Genomic DNA, 17216 nt, shown 5'->3' on the forward strand with positions numbered 1-17216 from the left:
CCTCCAATTTAACATCTGTAATCCAACCCAAAAACTCAGTTTCATTCTTGGCGAAGAAGCCAAATGTTCTAATATAGCTGAAAGATTTGTAGCATCTTGTCATCTCCTGAGGGACAGTCAGAGAGAAACAAACAGCCAATAAACACACACCCACTCACAGCCCAAACACACACCCATTAGATCTACACATATGTATACAATGTTCAGATTTCTAAGTTCAGTTGTTACATGATGTCTGTAGTATAATCTTTTATTTATTATTATAATTATTTATTTTATTAATATTTTATTAACACTATTATTTTATTTATTTATTATTATATTTTTTCGCTATATCTAGCCATGTGTTTATATAATAATGCCTTTATTTAGTTTCATTATTACTATTATTTCCTCTAAGCTTTACTAAATGTTCAGAAATTCTAAATCACTTTCTATGTTGTTTTAATGCTTTGGCAATACAAAATGTATGTTTTTGTCATGCCAATAAAGCTTTCTGAATTGGCTGATGACGGCCATAATATGTGGAAAGGCAGCCCATGCGGAGGTCTGATGAGCATCAGCGCAGATCTCCCATTCACACAACCTTTAAATGACATCAGAGCCCCCCAGCAGCTGATGTGATTTATTTAATCCAGCCGAGTAGTTTGGAACTAAGGAGAACAAATCACTTTGATGGAATTCATGACAGAGATGTAGGAGTAGAGAGAGAGAGAGACAGATCAGGCTTGTTTCACACAGCTGCTGAAGCTCACAGCATTTCTGCTGCGTAACTGTGGCTCTAAAAATTTTTTAAAGATTCCTGAGTTACTATATTAAGGATTTCCTTTGATAACAGCCATAAAGTATACGTCTTATCAGAAGTTGGCTATTGAGAATTATTACAAACTTCATCATAATGAAATCTAATAATAAAAGGGGGAAGAGGGTCATATTTACATTCGAATGGTAATTAATCTATTTAGAATAGAAGCCAAATCCCAAAGTGCAGCTATAAGCTTCTTAAATGGTCTGAATTCAGTCAGATTTACTGAATAGAAAGAGCTTTCTGTGTGCCTGTCATCGCATGTGTAAGCACAAAATACATCTTTTTCTTGAAGAATGGGTGAGTAGTTTAGCCCATTTATTATGCTGCGTTCTAAAAACAGAAAACTGATAAAATGTATACCTTGGACCTGCTAACATGGCTGTCAAAATAAATATGTGCAAACTTACTGTACGATGTAAAACAGGCCTGGTATCAAAGCAAAATGGACACCACAAACAAAAATCTTCTTAAAGGAACAGCTCACCCTTAAAATTAAAAACAATCATTTGCTTGTCACAAACTCAAATGACTTTCTTCTGCACATTCAAAAATGATATATTGAATATGTTACAGCTCCATTAAATGAAAGTCAAAAACATTTAGGAACATTTAAAGTAATTCATGGTCACGTGATGTGTAAGAACCAATAAGATTAAGTTGATGTTTTAAGTTCATGTCAATGTTTTGGATCCCCAAAACAGTTGAAACTTTCTCTAAAATATATTCTTTTGTGTTCTATAAAAGAAAGAAAGTCACTCAGGTCTTTATTATAAAAATCACAGATGCTTTAGGAAATCTATTCCGCCCTATGGTATCTCTTTCTCCATAAATATCAACTGATAGAGCTGTATTTATGTCCACTCTCACTAATAGGACAGATGGGAAGGGTTCTCGACATGGCGTATCAAAACAACACAGAGGCGCTGCTCGCGGTGCTCCACGATAAATGGAAAGTCTTTTTGGTGATTGCGCGATCACGGCTAATTCAGACGGTGCCATTATCCGAATTGAGCGATTGTTTCTTGATTATTCATGACCTTTTCCTTTACGAGGCCCTTCCCTGCAGCTGGTTTGCTGAATTAATGTTTCCAGGAGCACATGGGCTATCTCATAAGCCCTTATCAGCTAAATCTGGTAAAGATAGATTTGTAAGGAAGAAATTCATTTGTCCCTTGAGGCCCGTGAGCATCTCTTTGCAATCCATTTAATGATGGCCAAATGACGAGCATAATTGCTCATTAGTCTCTACGGGCTCTCATGCGGGCCAGCTTACATGTGCATCACAAGTGAGTAGGACGCATACAAGCACACATACACAAAACACCAGCGAGCGAGCTGTGAGAGAAAGAGGCTGTTTCCTGATGGAAAGAGTGGAGGAAGCTAATGCTGCAGAACAGCTGATTAGGCCTCTTTACCAGGTCAGCTGTACATCTATCCCCCCTGCCCAGGGCTGGACGCAGAGCTGAATTATAGGGGGTAAACAGTGTAGACGGCTTGGGCTGATGGGAGTAGACGGCCTTGGTGAGCTGCCCTGGTCTGGTCTGTCTTTCTTCATTTCCTCTCTATCAGCTCCTGTGAGGAGATCTGACTATGAGGAGACCCCAGCAGGCTTACCACTGACCCTGCATAATTCTCTCTCTCTCACACACACACACACACACACACACACACACACATATACACACAAAATATATACACACAGCACATAAAAGGCCAGTCAGCACTCTCTGTGGAAAGGGCACTCCAAAATGAGGCTGTTTTATGCAATGGGAGATCACAGCACATGAATAAATGAAGAATGGCAGATGGTCACACACACACACACACACACATATACATACATATACACATCCATTCACCACCAAATGTCTGTTTTATATTATGCTAGGTATTTTGCATGGACTTCCATTGTTTTTAAATTGAGCTAATTGTATTTTATCGACTAACCTTAAACATAACCTTTACATAAACCATTTTTCTTTTTTTAGATTCTAATGAAGATATTTAGTCCTTTTACTAAGCCGATTTAATTACAGGCTGCTGGGAGGTAACAAAAAGTTGTACAATTCTTGTAGGGACATTTGTTCTCTGCAAACAAAGTAAATCCTGAAGGTGCAGTCAGATTTGTGATGAAAATCCAGTCATTTTAATAGGAATCCAAGCAATGGACTCTTTTTACAAGACTGTAATGACGTTTCAACGGTCATCAGCATCATAGTCTCATGTAGACAGACTTCAGACTAATGGTAGAAGGTCTGGGAACCTTGGCTGGGAACCTGGGAACCTTGGCCACTGATACTGTAGGTAAAACAATGTAGAGATTTCATATACAGAGATATCAAACAACTCACTCTAAGGAGAATCTAAAATCTTCCTCCTCTCCGAACCATCACGAGTGCTAAGTTAATTATCACTACTGCTGACGTCAATATCCTATAGTGGTTCCTGTCAGCATTTTCTTGTCCACTCAGAAAAGAGATTATTAACTTAATCAAGGAACAACAAATTATTTTATTGTATCCAGGGCTGCAAGAGTCTTTTAGCAACCCATGGAGGAACCTTGTGATCTGATCAGCATGTATAGATCATGAACTGATGCATTGATCCAACAGGAAACTGTGATTAAATGAACTGACTGCCCCCAGGCCCACAAAACATGAGATCTGTAACATGACTGTCTCATGACTGCTGCGTGTTCATCTACAACTGTTCTTTTAATGGATAAAGAGATTCAAACTTGCATGAAGATTTCTCAAAAGGACAATCATTTAAAATCATTTAAAATATTGGAGAAATATGCTTACCAATAAGTGTGTTCTATGCCCTTTTATGTGTGATGTATTAGTTCTAATCTTTAATTTGTAACCCTTTTTTTATTCTAGCAGGAAAAGCTATTAACTTGTGTGAAATATGTCGAGTTTGATTTCGTATGAATGGTCATGAGAAATGAAACAATTCAGGTATGAATTATATCTAGATTTTCAACATTATACGAATGATGAATACTTTTATAAAACGTTATTAGAAATATTCCTCACATGAAGATCACAGATTAGATTAAGTTTTGTGTCCAAAGAAGGACACTGCGGGGCGGAGCTCCGCCTACAGGGACAATCTGATTGGATCACACAGTGAATGGGATGGACCGAAATCAGCCCGATAAAAACAGACACAAAGTTTGCTTGCTTGCTCGCTGCCTTGAAAGAAACTTTGGCTCCATCACTGGTCACGCTGCAAAGCGCTCACAGCCTTTATATCAGGCCGACCATTCAACAACTACCAATAATTCGTCAAACTTCTGAAGAAACCCGTGAAAGCCTGAAGCTACGTGGAATAAACTCAGAGAAGAACTTCAAGTGTCGCTTCTCTCAAGGAACCAGGCAACCGCCAATCACAAGAGGGCATCCCCAGTGACATCACGCAACGACGTCAACAGCAGTCCCAGAGGTTTCCTCTCGACCATGTGGAGACACGCGAGGGAAACACCAGATTAGCTGTCAACTCAACTCAGAGCAAATAACAAACTCACTCCATGATTTTGCTGGTACTGGTGAATTGATCTGTATACAGTCAAGATAGCCAAGTCTCTGCTTGTGATCTGCCTCTGGTAAAATTTTGAAATAGCAAATAGTTCTATACTCAAACTGTCTTCAAATCGCAACAATTCATTGCCTGCAATGTGTGTGTGTGTGTTTTGTTTAGCTTAGTTATGTATTGTAGAGTAACAGTTAGCAAATAAACGTGTTTCATTTTACAGAGCAGTGTAGTTTTAACTTGTTTAGTTACTGCCTTGAGCTGTAGGTCCTTTGCTACCTTGCTTAAAATTTAATAAATTACTATTTTGTTTGTTTTGATTGTTGGCATAAACAAAATTGTTAAGATATACTGATTTTAATGCTCGCTGGACGATCGTTGATAAGGAATAAATAATGAATATTGAATTAATATAAATTCAGTCAAATCAACCCTAATCTTTAACACTTAATTCCCTAAAGCTAAAAATAAAATAATAAAATAAGAGCTAATTCTTACAGCAACCAATAACGTTTCATTTTGTGCCACGTCATGTTTAGGGGCGTGGAAGTGTTGCCACAATAACAGACTCTTGGATATATTTTAAAGATTCTATGCCATGAACTACATATTTCACATACTTTTGAAAATCCAGTGTTTATTTAATCCTGGTGAGCGCTTGCTGTCACAGTTGTAGACAAAATTACTTTTTCTTCTATGATGGGGTTTGGCATCACATCATCTTTGTTTCCAGATGGAACGTTAAAGAACGTGACACACACATCTATATATAATTCAACCATTTCGATGACAACTTCGAAACTCTATTTCCAATTTTGTGTGCCATATGCATCAGTTCAGCCAACGGCCCGTGGGCGTGATGTCTGAGGCTGAGATTATCAGCAACGTAAATCCTCCAAAGATTTTTATATTTAATTTTTTTTAAATGTATGTACATTTATAACACTATACTTTATATTACCTTTGCATCAAATCACAAAAAACTAGTTTACACTAATGCAAGGGTGTTTCTAATAGTGTCTATGGGAGTGATGGTAAATTTGTCATCGTTCTCTCTTCTGACTGCCGTTATCAGTCTCTCTCTATTTAAGGGGCAGTCGTGGCCTAATGGATAGAGAGTCGGACTTGTAACCCGAAGGTTGTGGGTTTGAGTCTCAGGTCCGGCAGGGATTGTAGGTGGGGGGTGTCAATGTGCAGCGCTCTCTCCATCCTCAATACCACGACTGAGGTGAGACCCTTGAGCAAGGCACTGAACCCTCAGCTGCTTTTCGCCCCCCAACTGCCCCCATCAGAGTATGGGTTGCCACACACCCCTTCCTTTTCCCTTTTTTTTGGAAAGTCGTGAAAACACTATTGCGGAGTTTTCTTTTGCTATTTGAGCAAATGGGAATGCAAAAATATATTTTTGTGGTAGTTTCGCATTCACCGCTATAGAAGTTTACCCAACTATGATGCTACTGAGAAACCCAGGGCAAAATATTACCTTATGCAGATTTTGCAAGGGTTTGGAAGTTGATCACGTGATACCACATTGACCGACAGAAAAATTATTGGTTTAAGCTACACTATTGACAACAGGCAATGGACCTTTTTGCCCATAAAATTCCGCTTAATTAAAAAAAGGGACAGATCTGATCTTGTTGTATATCAAAAATCAATATGTGTAGCCTGATTCCTGAAATGAATAACTCTTATGAAATGGAACTTTTTTAGCACATGCAGCAAATTCGTATGGCGTGAATGGTGTATTCCAAGTCACAAACTAATAATTCATATAAGCCAGTTTTTTTGCACGAATCGAAACCATAAAACTACGTGTAGCTCAAATCACAAAACAACTAGCTATATTGAATATTTCAAAAAGATGAGTTACTGGTTTAACTCAGTCTAAAACACTACCCCTGTTTAATTTACAGCTTTAGCAGAGAGAGAGTGTCTTTAATAAATCAGCAAAATGAATATTTGATCTAAAACACACCCAAATGCATTAGAATCAAGAGCTTGTGAACTGGAATCAAACTGAATAGGGAGTGCTGTATCAACCTCACCCACATGTAATACATGTACACATAATATATTATGCATACAATCATTATTAGACATCCCTGTATTAGCTCACTCTAAGATAACTAATACCTTGGTAAACACCACAAAGCAAGGTTTAATGTCAGTGGTAACCAACATATCAGTTTGGTGACAAGATGCATGTGACTTTTTTTTCTGTCCCCTACCAGCAACTTGAAATGATTAAAAAACAAATTACACAGGCAAGTGGCATGGCAGCCCATTCATCAGTGTCATATGAGGCTGGGCCTCGTGGGGCTGCTAAGGAGACTTTGAGAGCGGCCAGTAATGACAAAACCCCTCCATGCTCCATAGAAATACAGCTGCTAGGTGATGCTGACCAGCTCTTTATTCAGTCTACTTATGCAAAGGCAAAGATGGTCTTGTTCATTTCCTTCCTGTCTCTCTCTACCGTCTGGTCTCGGGTCCCTCCTGAGCCTGGCTCACAGCCGGTTACCTTGTGTCCTCTGCTTTACCTCTGAACACCCGCCAGTGTTTGCTCTCCGTGAGTATGACTTCAATAGCCTTTTTAACAACGGCTCCTGCTGTTTACAAACCGTGAGGAAACCTTACCTTTCTGCACTTATCTTTGAGAAAAAAAGTCACCTCTGTAATTCCTTCCTGCTGGTTAATGCTCCAAAATTTAAACGGTGGAACAAATAATAGAAAGAGAAACTGGTCTTGTTAATTACCGGCAAAGACTTCAGTATTTGAAAGAGCTATAAACAGAATCGTGTTTTTTAAAAATTAATTGTCAAAAAACCTTGCCCAGAAAGATAGTGTGTTTATGTTTTATACGCTTAAACCAGCCACATCTCTTTTGTTGTTTTGTTGTAGCTGTATTTTATGCCACTCACAACGCTTCATCATTTTTGTCCGTAACAATGTTAAAGCTGCAGTAAGCAACTTCTATTTTCGAATGGCATGCAAAAATATCCCTACTACCTGTCAAGTAGCTCTGGTGTCCAGAGAAATATCACTCGTTTCTGTGACAGTACTAGACTTACAGTAAACTGCTCTGTAAAGGAGGAAAAATGACTCTTGCAAGCATCAGCCAATCAGAAAACTTGAAGGCAGATTTCTGCCAATGGTGTATGATTGTAGGCGGGGCTATTTGTTGAATAATAAAAGAAAGAGGAATGTTTAGGTAATTATCACTTACAACAGCTTTAACATGGCAGGTAGCAGAATATTTTTGTGTAGGCTACATGACACGCTCTTGGTTTTTTATAAAAGCTAGATGGAGCATAACATAAGCAGTTGCCAGACGTAAAGGAATTTTTAAAGGAATAGTTCTCCCTTTCAGTCATCATTTATCATGTCAATCCAAAACTGTAGAGCTTCTACTTCTTTCTCCTGCAGAACACACAAAACAATATTTTGGAGATTGTTTCAATTGTTTTTGTCCATACAGTTAAAGCTAATGTTGTCCAAAACAACACTGGTCCCCACAGACTTTCATTGTACAGACAAATTATTATTTTTTTTCTTCTTTTGGGTTATGAAGCAAGCCATACAGATTTGGAATGACATGAGGGTGAGTAAATGATGACAGAATTGTCATTTTTGGATGAACAATCCCTTTAACTTGACACGCTTCTCAAAAACACAGCACTGAAGGTACAAAGTGCAAACAGTGAGATGCATCATAGCTATCACAAAACAAAACAAAAAAACATCTGTTTAGACTAGAGTATGTCTACCTTAAAAAAAAAAAACAAGAATGTAGCCAGTGCTGATGACTCTGACTTCTCATGTTAATACACTCTTTCAAAAACAAGCTATACTTGAAGTACAGGATTGTAAGTCCAGAGCATAAAAAATGACTAAATTTGCCTATGTAATTGTCTCCTTCATAATTCTCGTTAAGGCAGAAAAAACCAAGAACAAAATTTCTTTCTTTGTAATGCTTGTGGTTAATATGCAATTAATCTAAACCTGGGCTTCATAATGTCTTCTTCATAAGGAAGTCTATAATTATACCCGTGAACCGACTCTGAGGGCCTTCATCAATTTTTCTCATCACATGCTCTACTTGGGATCAGTAACACATGCGATGTTGATGTGTTTCAACAGATGTGTCAAGAACGTGTCGATGCATGTGTGAAAAACAATGTTTTCTGAGAACTTTTGGAGAAATGTCAGACATGCCAATGTGAACTTTCTGATCTGCAGACATTGTTCAATAAAAGCAGATCTCGCAGGCACGCTGGTCTCGCTAGCATACCCCTTCCATTTAAACCCAGTACAAAGGCCGACTCCCTGGGTGACAGTCAAACACAGATGAAAACGTTCTTCACTCTGCAAAGCGTTATTGCTTGCACAAATCACAAAGCAACAATCCCTTTACTGCTCACCTGTATGGCAGTCACCACCAGAGAGAATACATCTAGTAATTAGAGCAAAATGGCTTTGCTCCTTTCCTTTCATTATTGCAATTAACCTACTGAACCTGATCTCTAACGGAGGGGGGAAGGATGTTGTATCAAATTACAGGGACGTTTCATAGCAGCAATAGCTCTTCTCTTCCTGCGTGATAATGAGGACGAGATTGGAATTGACATGTAACGTCTGAAAAGTGAAGTTTCTGAAAAGAGCAAGCTGGAAACTGTACTGGATGTAGATGGAGATAACATCAAAGACTCAAAGGAAAAAAAATGGGGCTCTCTAGAACATGTGGTAGTTTATTTTTAATTACCACATATACATTTTTTTATTAAATTGTAGCTAAAGATGCTAAATAATAGCATTGTCGTCAGATTCTATTGCTGATTTATGAAATATATTATTGAAAGAAACAGATCTGTCCAAGTACATAGACCTAATCACCTTCTTCGTGTACTCTAGAATAGTAGACATCAACCTTTAAAAGACCCTGATATTTTTATTTTATCTTATTTTATTTTAAATTTTATTTCATTTAATTTCAGCCCTGGAAGTTTGCAGAGATCCACTATTTGAGAACCACTGTTCTACAACATGCATAAGAAAGGTTTTAGCATTAATGTGATAGCATTGGTGTCAGATTTTCTGATTGACAAAATATATTACTGAGACATACTCTTCACAGTTTAAGATTTTCACTTTTCTCTATTCATGTCCAAGTCTGATGCACACTAGAAGTTATTTTAGCTTGATTGCAGCTTAAAGGCCGAAATTCCCGTCCGAAATGTTCACATGTTAAAAAATATATACGAGCACATGTTGTGTCAATCACGTTTACACACTGTCACTGAAACTTTCATCCATCATAAAAAATTAGGATCAGGTTAGATTTTCTGTGTTTTCACATCCCTAGCAAGCATTTTGATAGGAAAGGATGATGAACATGAAAAAAAAAAACCGCATATGAAAATTTCAGACTCGTGGTGCAAGCACCTTAATATGATAAATGACAGCACTGTTGCAAGATTTTATTGCTGATTTATGAAATATATAATTGAAACATACATTTAACCAACAGATTTAAAGATTTTGGACATTCCCTATCAGACAGGATCGATACTTGAATGCCTGATATCTACAAAAAATAGATGCCTGGAGTTACCAAGATGACATCCATATACCAAAATAAGCAAAAATGTAAATTCTGTCATAATTTACTAACCCTCATGTCCTTTTAAAATATGTCATATTTATTTATACTTGTGTGTGTGTGTGTGTGTATGTATAAATATTGTATATATATAAATATTGTATATATATATATATATATATATATATATATATATATATACACACATATACATACACTCACTTAATAAAAGAATCAATTTCAAAAACTATCTTCATGTTTCACAGAAGAAAGTCATACTGTTTGGAATGACATGAGAATGAGAAAATAATGGCAGGCTTTTTATTTTTGGATAGACTATTCCTTTAAAGCGATAGCAAAGCACATTGCACATGATAAATAAGTGCACTGGAAAAATGCACTTTGGGAAAAGGTTTGTATATATGCTGTCACAACTAATGACTGATTCCTCAAAATGATTCACAAGCAGCAGGTGAGCGTGATTCACAAGCTTCTCTGGACACTGTGAATCCTGATTTACATTCGCTGCGAGAGAAACGCTGTAGTTGCTGTGATGTACAGAAACAATATATCTGAGCCAAGATCCCACGGGTACTTGAATTATTCCCAAGACAGATGGATTCAGGTGAGATGACAGAGATGTAAAGTCATGTGTGGGTGTGATGTTTTGGCCTCAGCTCGCAGCTCGATCAAAAATTGCCTTTGAAAAATGCCCCGCCCCCAGCACAGTCATAAATTGGACTCGCTTATCAGCAAACCGATTCCATCTCTTAAAGTGCCTAAGGTGTCCTCTACATCTAAAGAGGCCATCCATCCATCCATCCATCCATCTGGTTCTTTTCTGAGTTTGTTTAAAAATGGAGGCAAGACAGCTTTGCCTGCATCTTGGCAAGGCCTACAGCCAGCTACTTTTTAGGTCAGAGGTTCCCAAAGCTGAACACCTATAGATGTGAAATATTTACTTGAAGTACCATCTGAGAATTAATATTGTTATAATGAAATAATGCAATGACACATCTGCATGTTCAGTTCACATGGCTTGCAAGTAAACAGAAAAAATATTTAATCTTTTTTAGTAAGTGTTTTATTTTGATAGTTTTTTTTGTTTTTTGTTTTTTTATGTAGGGCTGCACAACGTAGCCAAAAAATTATATTGAAATTATTTTGTCATATATGATTGCAATTTAAACTGCAATGTGACAATTATGAAAATTATGTCTATACATGTAAGCATATATCTAAGTATATTTATGAATTATATTGCAATTTCAGTTTTATTTTAAATAATTGTGCAGTCACATTTCTTAATTTTAATTTTACATTTGATGAAAAGCTAACAAACATTTATATCTAAAAGTATATTTATTAGTGCAGTCAAACGATTAATCGCGATTAATCGCATCCAAAATAAAAGTTTTGTTCACATAATATATGTGTGGACACTGTTCATATTTATTATGTACAAATAAATACACACACATCCATGTATATATTTAAGAAAAATATGTTATGATTATATATTAAATATATTTATATATAACATAAATTATATGAATATAATATATACAGTACATGTAAATACAAATAAATATTTTCAAAATATATGCTGTATGTTTTGTATTTATATATATACACATGATAAATATACACAGTACACACATATATGTTATGTAAACAAAATGTTTTATTTTGGATGCGATTAATCGTTTGACAGCACTAATATTTATTTATTAATTATAATGCAATTTCAGTTTTATTTTAATTAATTGTGCAATTTAATTTTTATTTGTCATTTGTTGAGAAGCTAATAATTAAATAAACCCCTGCATTTACATCAGTAGTAAAAAAAAAAAAAAATTCTCAGACTGGTTCACTTAATGTGCTTCCTCTAAGATAAATGCTCTATATTGTTGCTGAAACTCTATATTAAATGAAAGTTGAGACTTTATTGTTGTTGCCATATTTCTCAGTCTTTGGTACCTGTTGAACGTACCTGAATGTAACTTTGCAACATGTCAGCTATAACCAAAGGTGCCCATATCACCAGTAATTCCTCCATGTACCTGCAGCACCGCAGTGCTTCATTACTCCCAGAGCAGAGGCTGTAGAGCTGTCTCTGAGTCATTTACTGATTACTAGCTTTCTGATGGATGTAGTGCGTTTTTGACAGGCCTTTTTCACACTGTGATAATGGCGTAATGAAACACCAGAGTGCAGATGGGAGGACCGTGTGCCGTTGGCGTGTTGGACGCATGAACGGCGGCGACAGGAGAGACTAAATAAGTGAAGGAAAGCAGTGTGGGGAAATGAAGTGGCTTCTTTAAATTAGGTTGGAGTGTGTTGAAGTGTGGCGGTTTGTTCCATGCTGAGTGGCTGCTCTTAAAGCGCTCTGAACTTAAAGCCGCATCGGATGAAAAAGTTTAGAAAAATCCATCCTGGTTTGTTATTTCTAGCGCACATCAGCGTGAAACAGAAAGATTGAAAAGGAAACATCAAAGATACCATTTATAGGATCCTTGAATCAACCCCAGAAACACACCACTTTACGCTAGATTTCAGCGTGGTTTTAGCCTCATCATTAGCCATTTCCTCTCAGATTTTCAGGTACACTAATTATTATGTAATTTTATGCAATAAAAATCAAATAAACAATATTGTCTTAGCTTCCAACTAAGAAGCCAAATTTAAGCAGTAAACTAAATTTTTCCCTCTCATATTAAAAGGTAAAATAAAACATGTAATTTGGGAGGAAAAATTTAACTCGACTTCTTGACTTTATATTTGACAGGCATGTGCTTAAAAAAACTCTTGCAACAGAGAGCATCAAATTTAAATTCCCTCACCAAGGAAGTCAGGATGTAGGTGTAGTACACTGACAGCATCCCCAACTCTGAGGCCTGGAAGATAAGATAAAAGAGAAGAGAGAGCAACATTAAACGCTTTTGACAATGCTAGGCTAATTTAAACAGTTACTTAGACTGAATTTGCACACGGCATTGCCGGCATTGAGAAGCAAAAGGTAAGGTTCACTGCTTTGCAAAACCTGTTCAGAGTTGGATGAAAGCTAACAAAATTCCCGTTCTGTCATTGCCATTCTATTTATCAAGTCTCCACTGTCTCCAAGGAAACCAAGCAGCAAATATAATATGTCAATCAAATGTCAGGGGTGAAAACACTTTCAACAATTATTTCTATGGAAACGGAGAGACAACTGAGTAAAAGGGACAGTTTAGAGTACAATAAATGCATGAGAGGGAAGTAGATTGAGCGGTTGGGCATGTTGGTCTTCTTTCTATAGCAGAGAAAAATGTTAAATAATTAATAAAAAATATATTGATCAGGAATAACCGGCAGTGAAATATAATCACATTTCCTAGAACAAAAAGAACAATGAAGTAACTTGGTAATTATTATATTTCTCACAAATCTCTCCAAAACTGCTCTTGCAGATCTTTTCATTAACCTTGCAGCCATGATCAATAACCTCAAGCCATACAGTGCATACACAGATTTATTTTTAGTTATTGTGCACTTCAGAATAGGATAGGAATCACAGTAGTTGATTAAAATTTTAGCTAATATTTATTTTTCTGGTTACTTTTATAATAATAATAATTATATTTATTTCCATCATCGTCATTATTACTACTACAACTATACTGGATTGACATCTTTGACATTTTGGGATGGTTGAAAGTGAAAAGTAGTTAAAAGACATTATACACTATCCTTCAAAATTTTGGGACAGCAAGATTTATTTTTTGAAATAAATATAATTATTATTTTTTATTTAACAAGGAAGAATTAAATTGACAAAAAGTTGCAGTAAACACATTTATAATGTTACAAAAGATCTCTATTTAATTTAATTAAATTCTATTTAATTTAATTTAATTTCTTATGCCTTGGTGAGCATAAGAAATTGCTTTCAGTAACACTTTAATATAGAGACCAATTGTCACTATTAATTAGTTGCTTATTAGCATGCCGTATTGTTAATTTATTGGCTGTTTATTAGTACTTATAAAGCACATATTCTGCATGACCATATTCTACATCCCTAATCCTTACCAATACCTAAACTTATTATTAACTTAGTTAATGGTTTGGTAATAGCGAGAATTGGACCTTAAAATAAAATGTGAACTTTCTTTCAAAAACATTATAAAAAAAAATCTTACAATCCAAAAACTTTTGAACAGTAGCGTACGTGGCTTCCTTAAGGCTGATTAATTGACTAGTCATTGATGCAACCCACTGAACGGTTTTTCTAGACTTTGAAATTAAGCATTGTGCTTGAACATTATTAATGGCATAGTGCCAACGTTATGTTCCTTCCGACCTGTGTGACATATACAATTTATGTGGCATACATAATTTGTAGATGCCTCAGATCTGCTGACGGTAGCGGAAGCACCAGGTCTGAACTTCCCAAACTCCCGGCTTTGTTCCTACATTTTAGAGCATAAGTCATGCTAACACAGCAGTCCTAGACACCTGTTCTCTTGTGGTTGCATTACAGTTCAAAGCAGAATCTGTATTATTGCATTCATACACACCCAGACTCCCTACCTAGCATCCCGTGATGCCCATCTGCATTTCATTTGACCAGTGTCGTGTTAAAAAGAGAGAGAGAGGGAGAAAATGGACCACAGGAGCAGAGAGTTTTTCCATGTTATGATAAATTTGTCCTTGCGTAAAGTATTTTATAATGAAAGATTTTCCCTGCAATTGCCAATGTAATTGAATCCTGTAACTCAAGCTGGTGTGTGAGCCGTGCTGTGAACATTGGCAAACAGCTCTAGCATGCTTGCCCTACACTCACTCCTCACAACCTGAACGAGTGCCAACTTTCCACAGCTCTGCCGCATGCTCGCGCCATATAGATCCAGAGAGAGCGAGAGGAACAGAGAGACATGAAGGGAAGATGTGAGTGGATAAAACAGAAACAGCGAGACATACAGAGAGAGAGAGAAAGAGATGGGTTCAAGGGGATATGAGAAAAATAGTAAGGGTGACAAACTGACAAGGAACCCACTGTGAACCGTGCAACCCACTGGTGTAACAGTGGCGGTTCTTGTCCCTGTCTCCATAGCAACAGGAAAAGCCAAGGAAAGACCTGTGATGGTCATCAGACACTTTGATTAAAAAGCAATGGTGTGAATAGGGAGGAAAACTGGAGGATAACCATTGGCTGAAATGTATGAAAAGAACAAGATGAGATGAAATGAGCATCGAAGAGACGAGATAACATGAGAAGAGACAAACTGAGTCAAGACAGAAGAGAAGAGAAGAGAAGAGAAGAGAAGAGAAGAGAAGAGAAGAGAAGAGAAGAGAAGAGAAGAGAAGAGAAGAGAAGAGAAAACCATGAGGCTTGTGGTTATTATGAGATGATAAGATGGCATTTGAACCCTCTTTGTAAACACAGTTTTTCCTGAGCCATTTTAGCATCATTGACGTTAAGTATTATAGTTTTCTTCATATTTTGAATCAGTTTTTTAAATATTTTCTATTTATATATTTATATTTATATAAATTTTAAGTTTTCGTTTTAGTTCATCAGGTTAAACTAAATTAAAATTAGAAACGTTGCCTTGGCAAATAGCTAAAATAAATAAATAATACATAATAATAAATAAATAAATAAATATGAATAAATAATAATACTGAATAATAAAAAAAAAAATTTCAGTTAATGTTTATTTTTAGGTTTTAAATTTAGTTTTAATTAACTATAGCAACCCTGCCATGAGCACTATTTAGTTGCAATCACATTATCGAAATATTGGCAAAATTTTGCAAGAAAAGGTCTGTTGTCAATAGAGATGCTTAAAACACAGCTTACATAGAAGTCCAGTTACCAAGCAGCTTTCTGTTTGACACTGGTGCGAATTCATGCGACCAACTTGAACCCGTTGTGAAATATTACGGGAAATGTTTTTCCCTCACACAAACTTCATAATCTCATGGATTCCTATTGAAACGTCTCGGTTACGTATGTAACCCTCGTTCCCTGAAGGAGGGAACGGAGACGTAACGTCAGTGTGACTGACTAATGGGATCTCGCTCGAGAGCCCAATCATCTTCGAGTGTTAACAAAACAAGCCAATGACAGTTGGCGTGCGTGTTTCGCCACGCGCACCCCACCCCGCAGTGCGGGTATAAAAGGAGAGCGCGTGCAAACGCACATCAGTTTTTCGCTGAAGAGCCGAGACTGTGTGCCCCGGCCGTACAGCGGTGGTACAGCAACTATGGCGACGGGACGTTACGTCTCCGTTCCCTCCTTCAGGGAACGAGGGTTACATACGTAACCGAGACATTCCCTATCAGTCAGTCACGTTCGACGTAACGTCAGTGTGACTGACTAATGGGATCCTTTGGAAAACACCACTATTGCTGACCCCCTCCAGTGCCCTGCGGAAGCCGGCAAGTCCCCCCACACCAGTTGGGGTGGAAGATAGGACAGGGCTTAGGCAGAGATGACAGCCACTGCTGTTCCGTACAGTGGGTAAGGATAACACTGGGAAAGCGTACCACAAGTAGGGGAACGCTACGGAAGCCACATCCTGCGTAAGGAGGTACCACGTGGAAATTACACATATGGACTGACCAAGGGCAGTACTACATATGGACGTCTCTGAGGTAGACTCAGCCAGCCTGGGGTGAGATAACAACACAGCAGAGACGGCAGAAGGTCTCTGCCAGGGAAAGACACGGGCTCACCGTGAGGGGAACCGTACCGTGGAAGAATACACATGTGGGATCACCCGAAGGGGAATCACTACACACGGGCACATAGCCCAGCACAAGGGCTGACCTTGGGCAAACACACGAGTGCTGGACCTGGCGTCTGGCGTTCCGCCACGCCTGACTGCCGAGGGTGCGGGAGGAACTTCAACAGGGTTCGCCATGGGGAACTGAACTGAGCAGCAACAAAGCGCACGTATCCGGTCCGTAGAGGGGAATGGCGCAGCAAGCGGGATTGACACCGAGCAGTGTCCCAGTGTTACTGGCCGTCTGAGCCAAGTACACGGGAGGACACGGGCTCTACACGGAGATTATAAAATCTCGCAAACGTGTTAGGTGCCGCCCAGCCGGCAGCTCTACAAATGTCTGCTATCGAGGCGCCCCGCGCCAACGCCCAAGAGGAAGCAATGGCTCTTGTAGAGTGTGCTCTCACACCGAGGGGGCACGGTAAGCGCCGGGCCTGATAGGCCAAGACTATAGCCTCGACTATCCAGTGGGCAAGTCTTTGTTTGGAGACAGCCTTCCCCT

General features: G+C 37.8%; 1 protein-coding gene across 1 annotated transcript in view; it reads right to left on the reverse strand.

Annotated features, from left to right (window-relative positions):
- The window catches only part of LOC306851419 (glutamate receptor ionotropic, kainate 4-like), a gene marked incomplete at its 5' end in the record, with an annotated part of 194993 nt that overhangs the window by 89557 nt on the left and 88220 nt on the right, over window positions 1-17216 (reverse strand). Inside the window, one exon of the mRNA XM_079387624.1 lies at window positions 12785-12838. Within this exon, the coding sequence (XP_079243750.1) occupies window positions 12785-12838 (54 nt within the window). The remainder of the gene's footprint in view (window positions 1-12784; window positions 12839-17216) is intronic.

This window comes from Barbus barbus (genome assembly GCF_936440315.1).
Source record: "Barbus barbus genome assembly, chromosome: 31".
NCBI classification, from domain to species: Eukaryota; Metazoa; Chordata; class Actinopteri; order Cypriniformes; family Cyprinidae; genus Barbus; species Barbus barbus.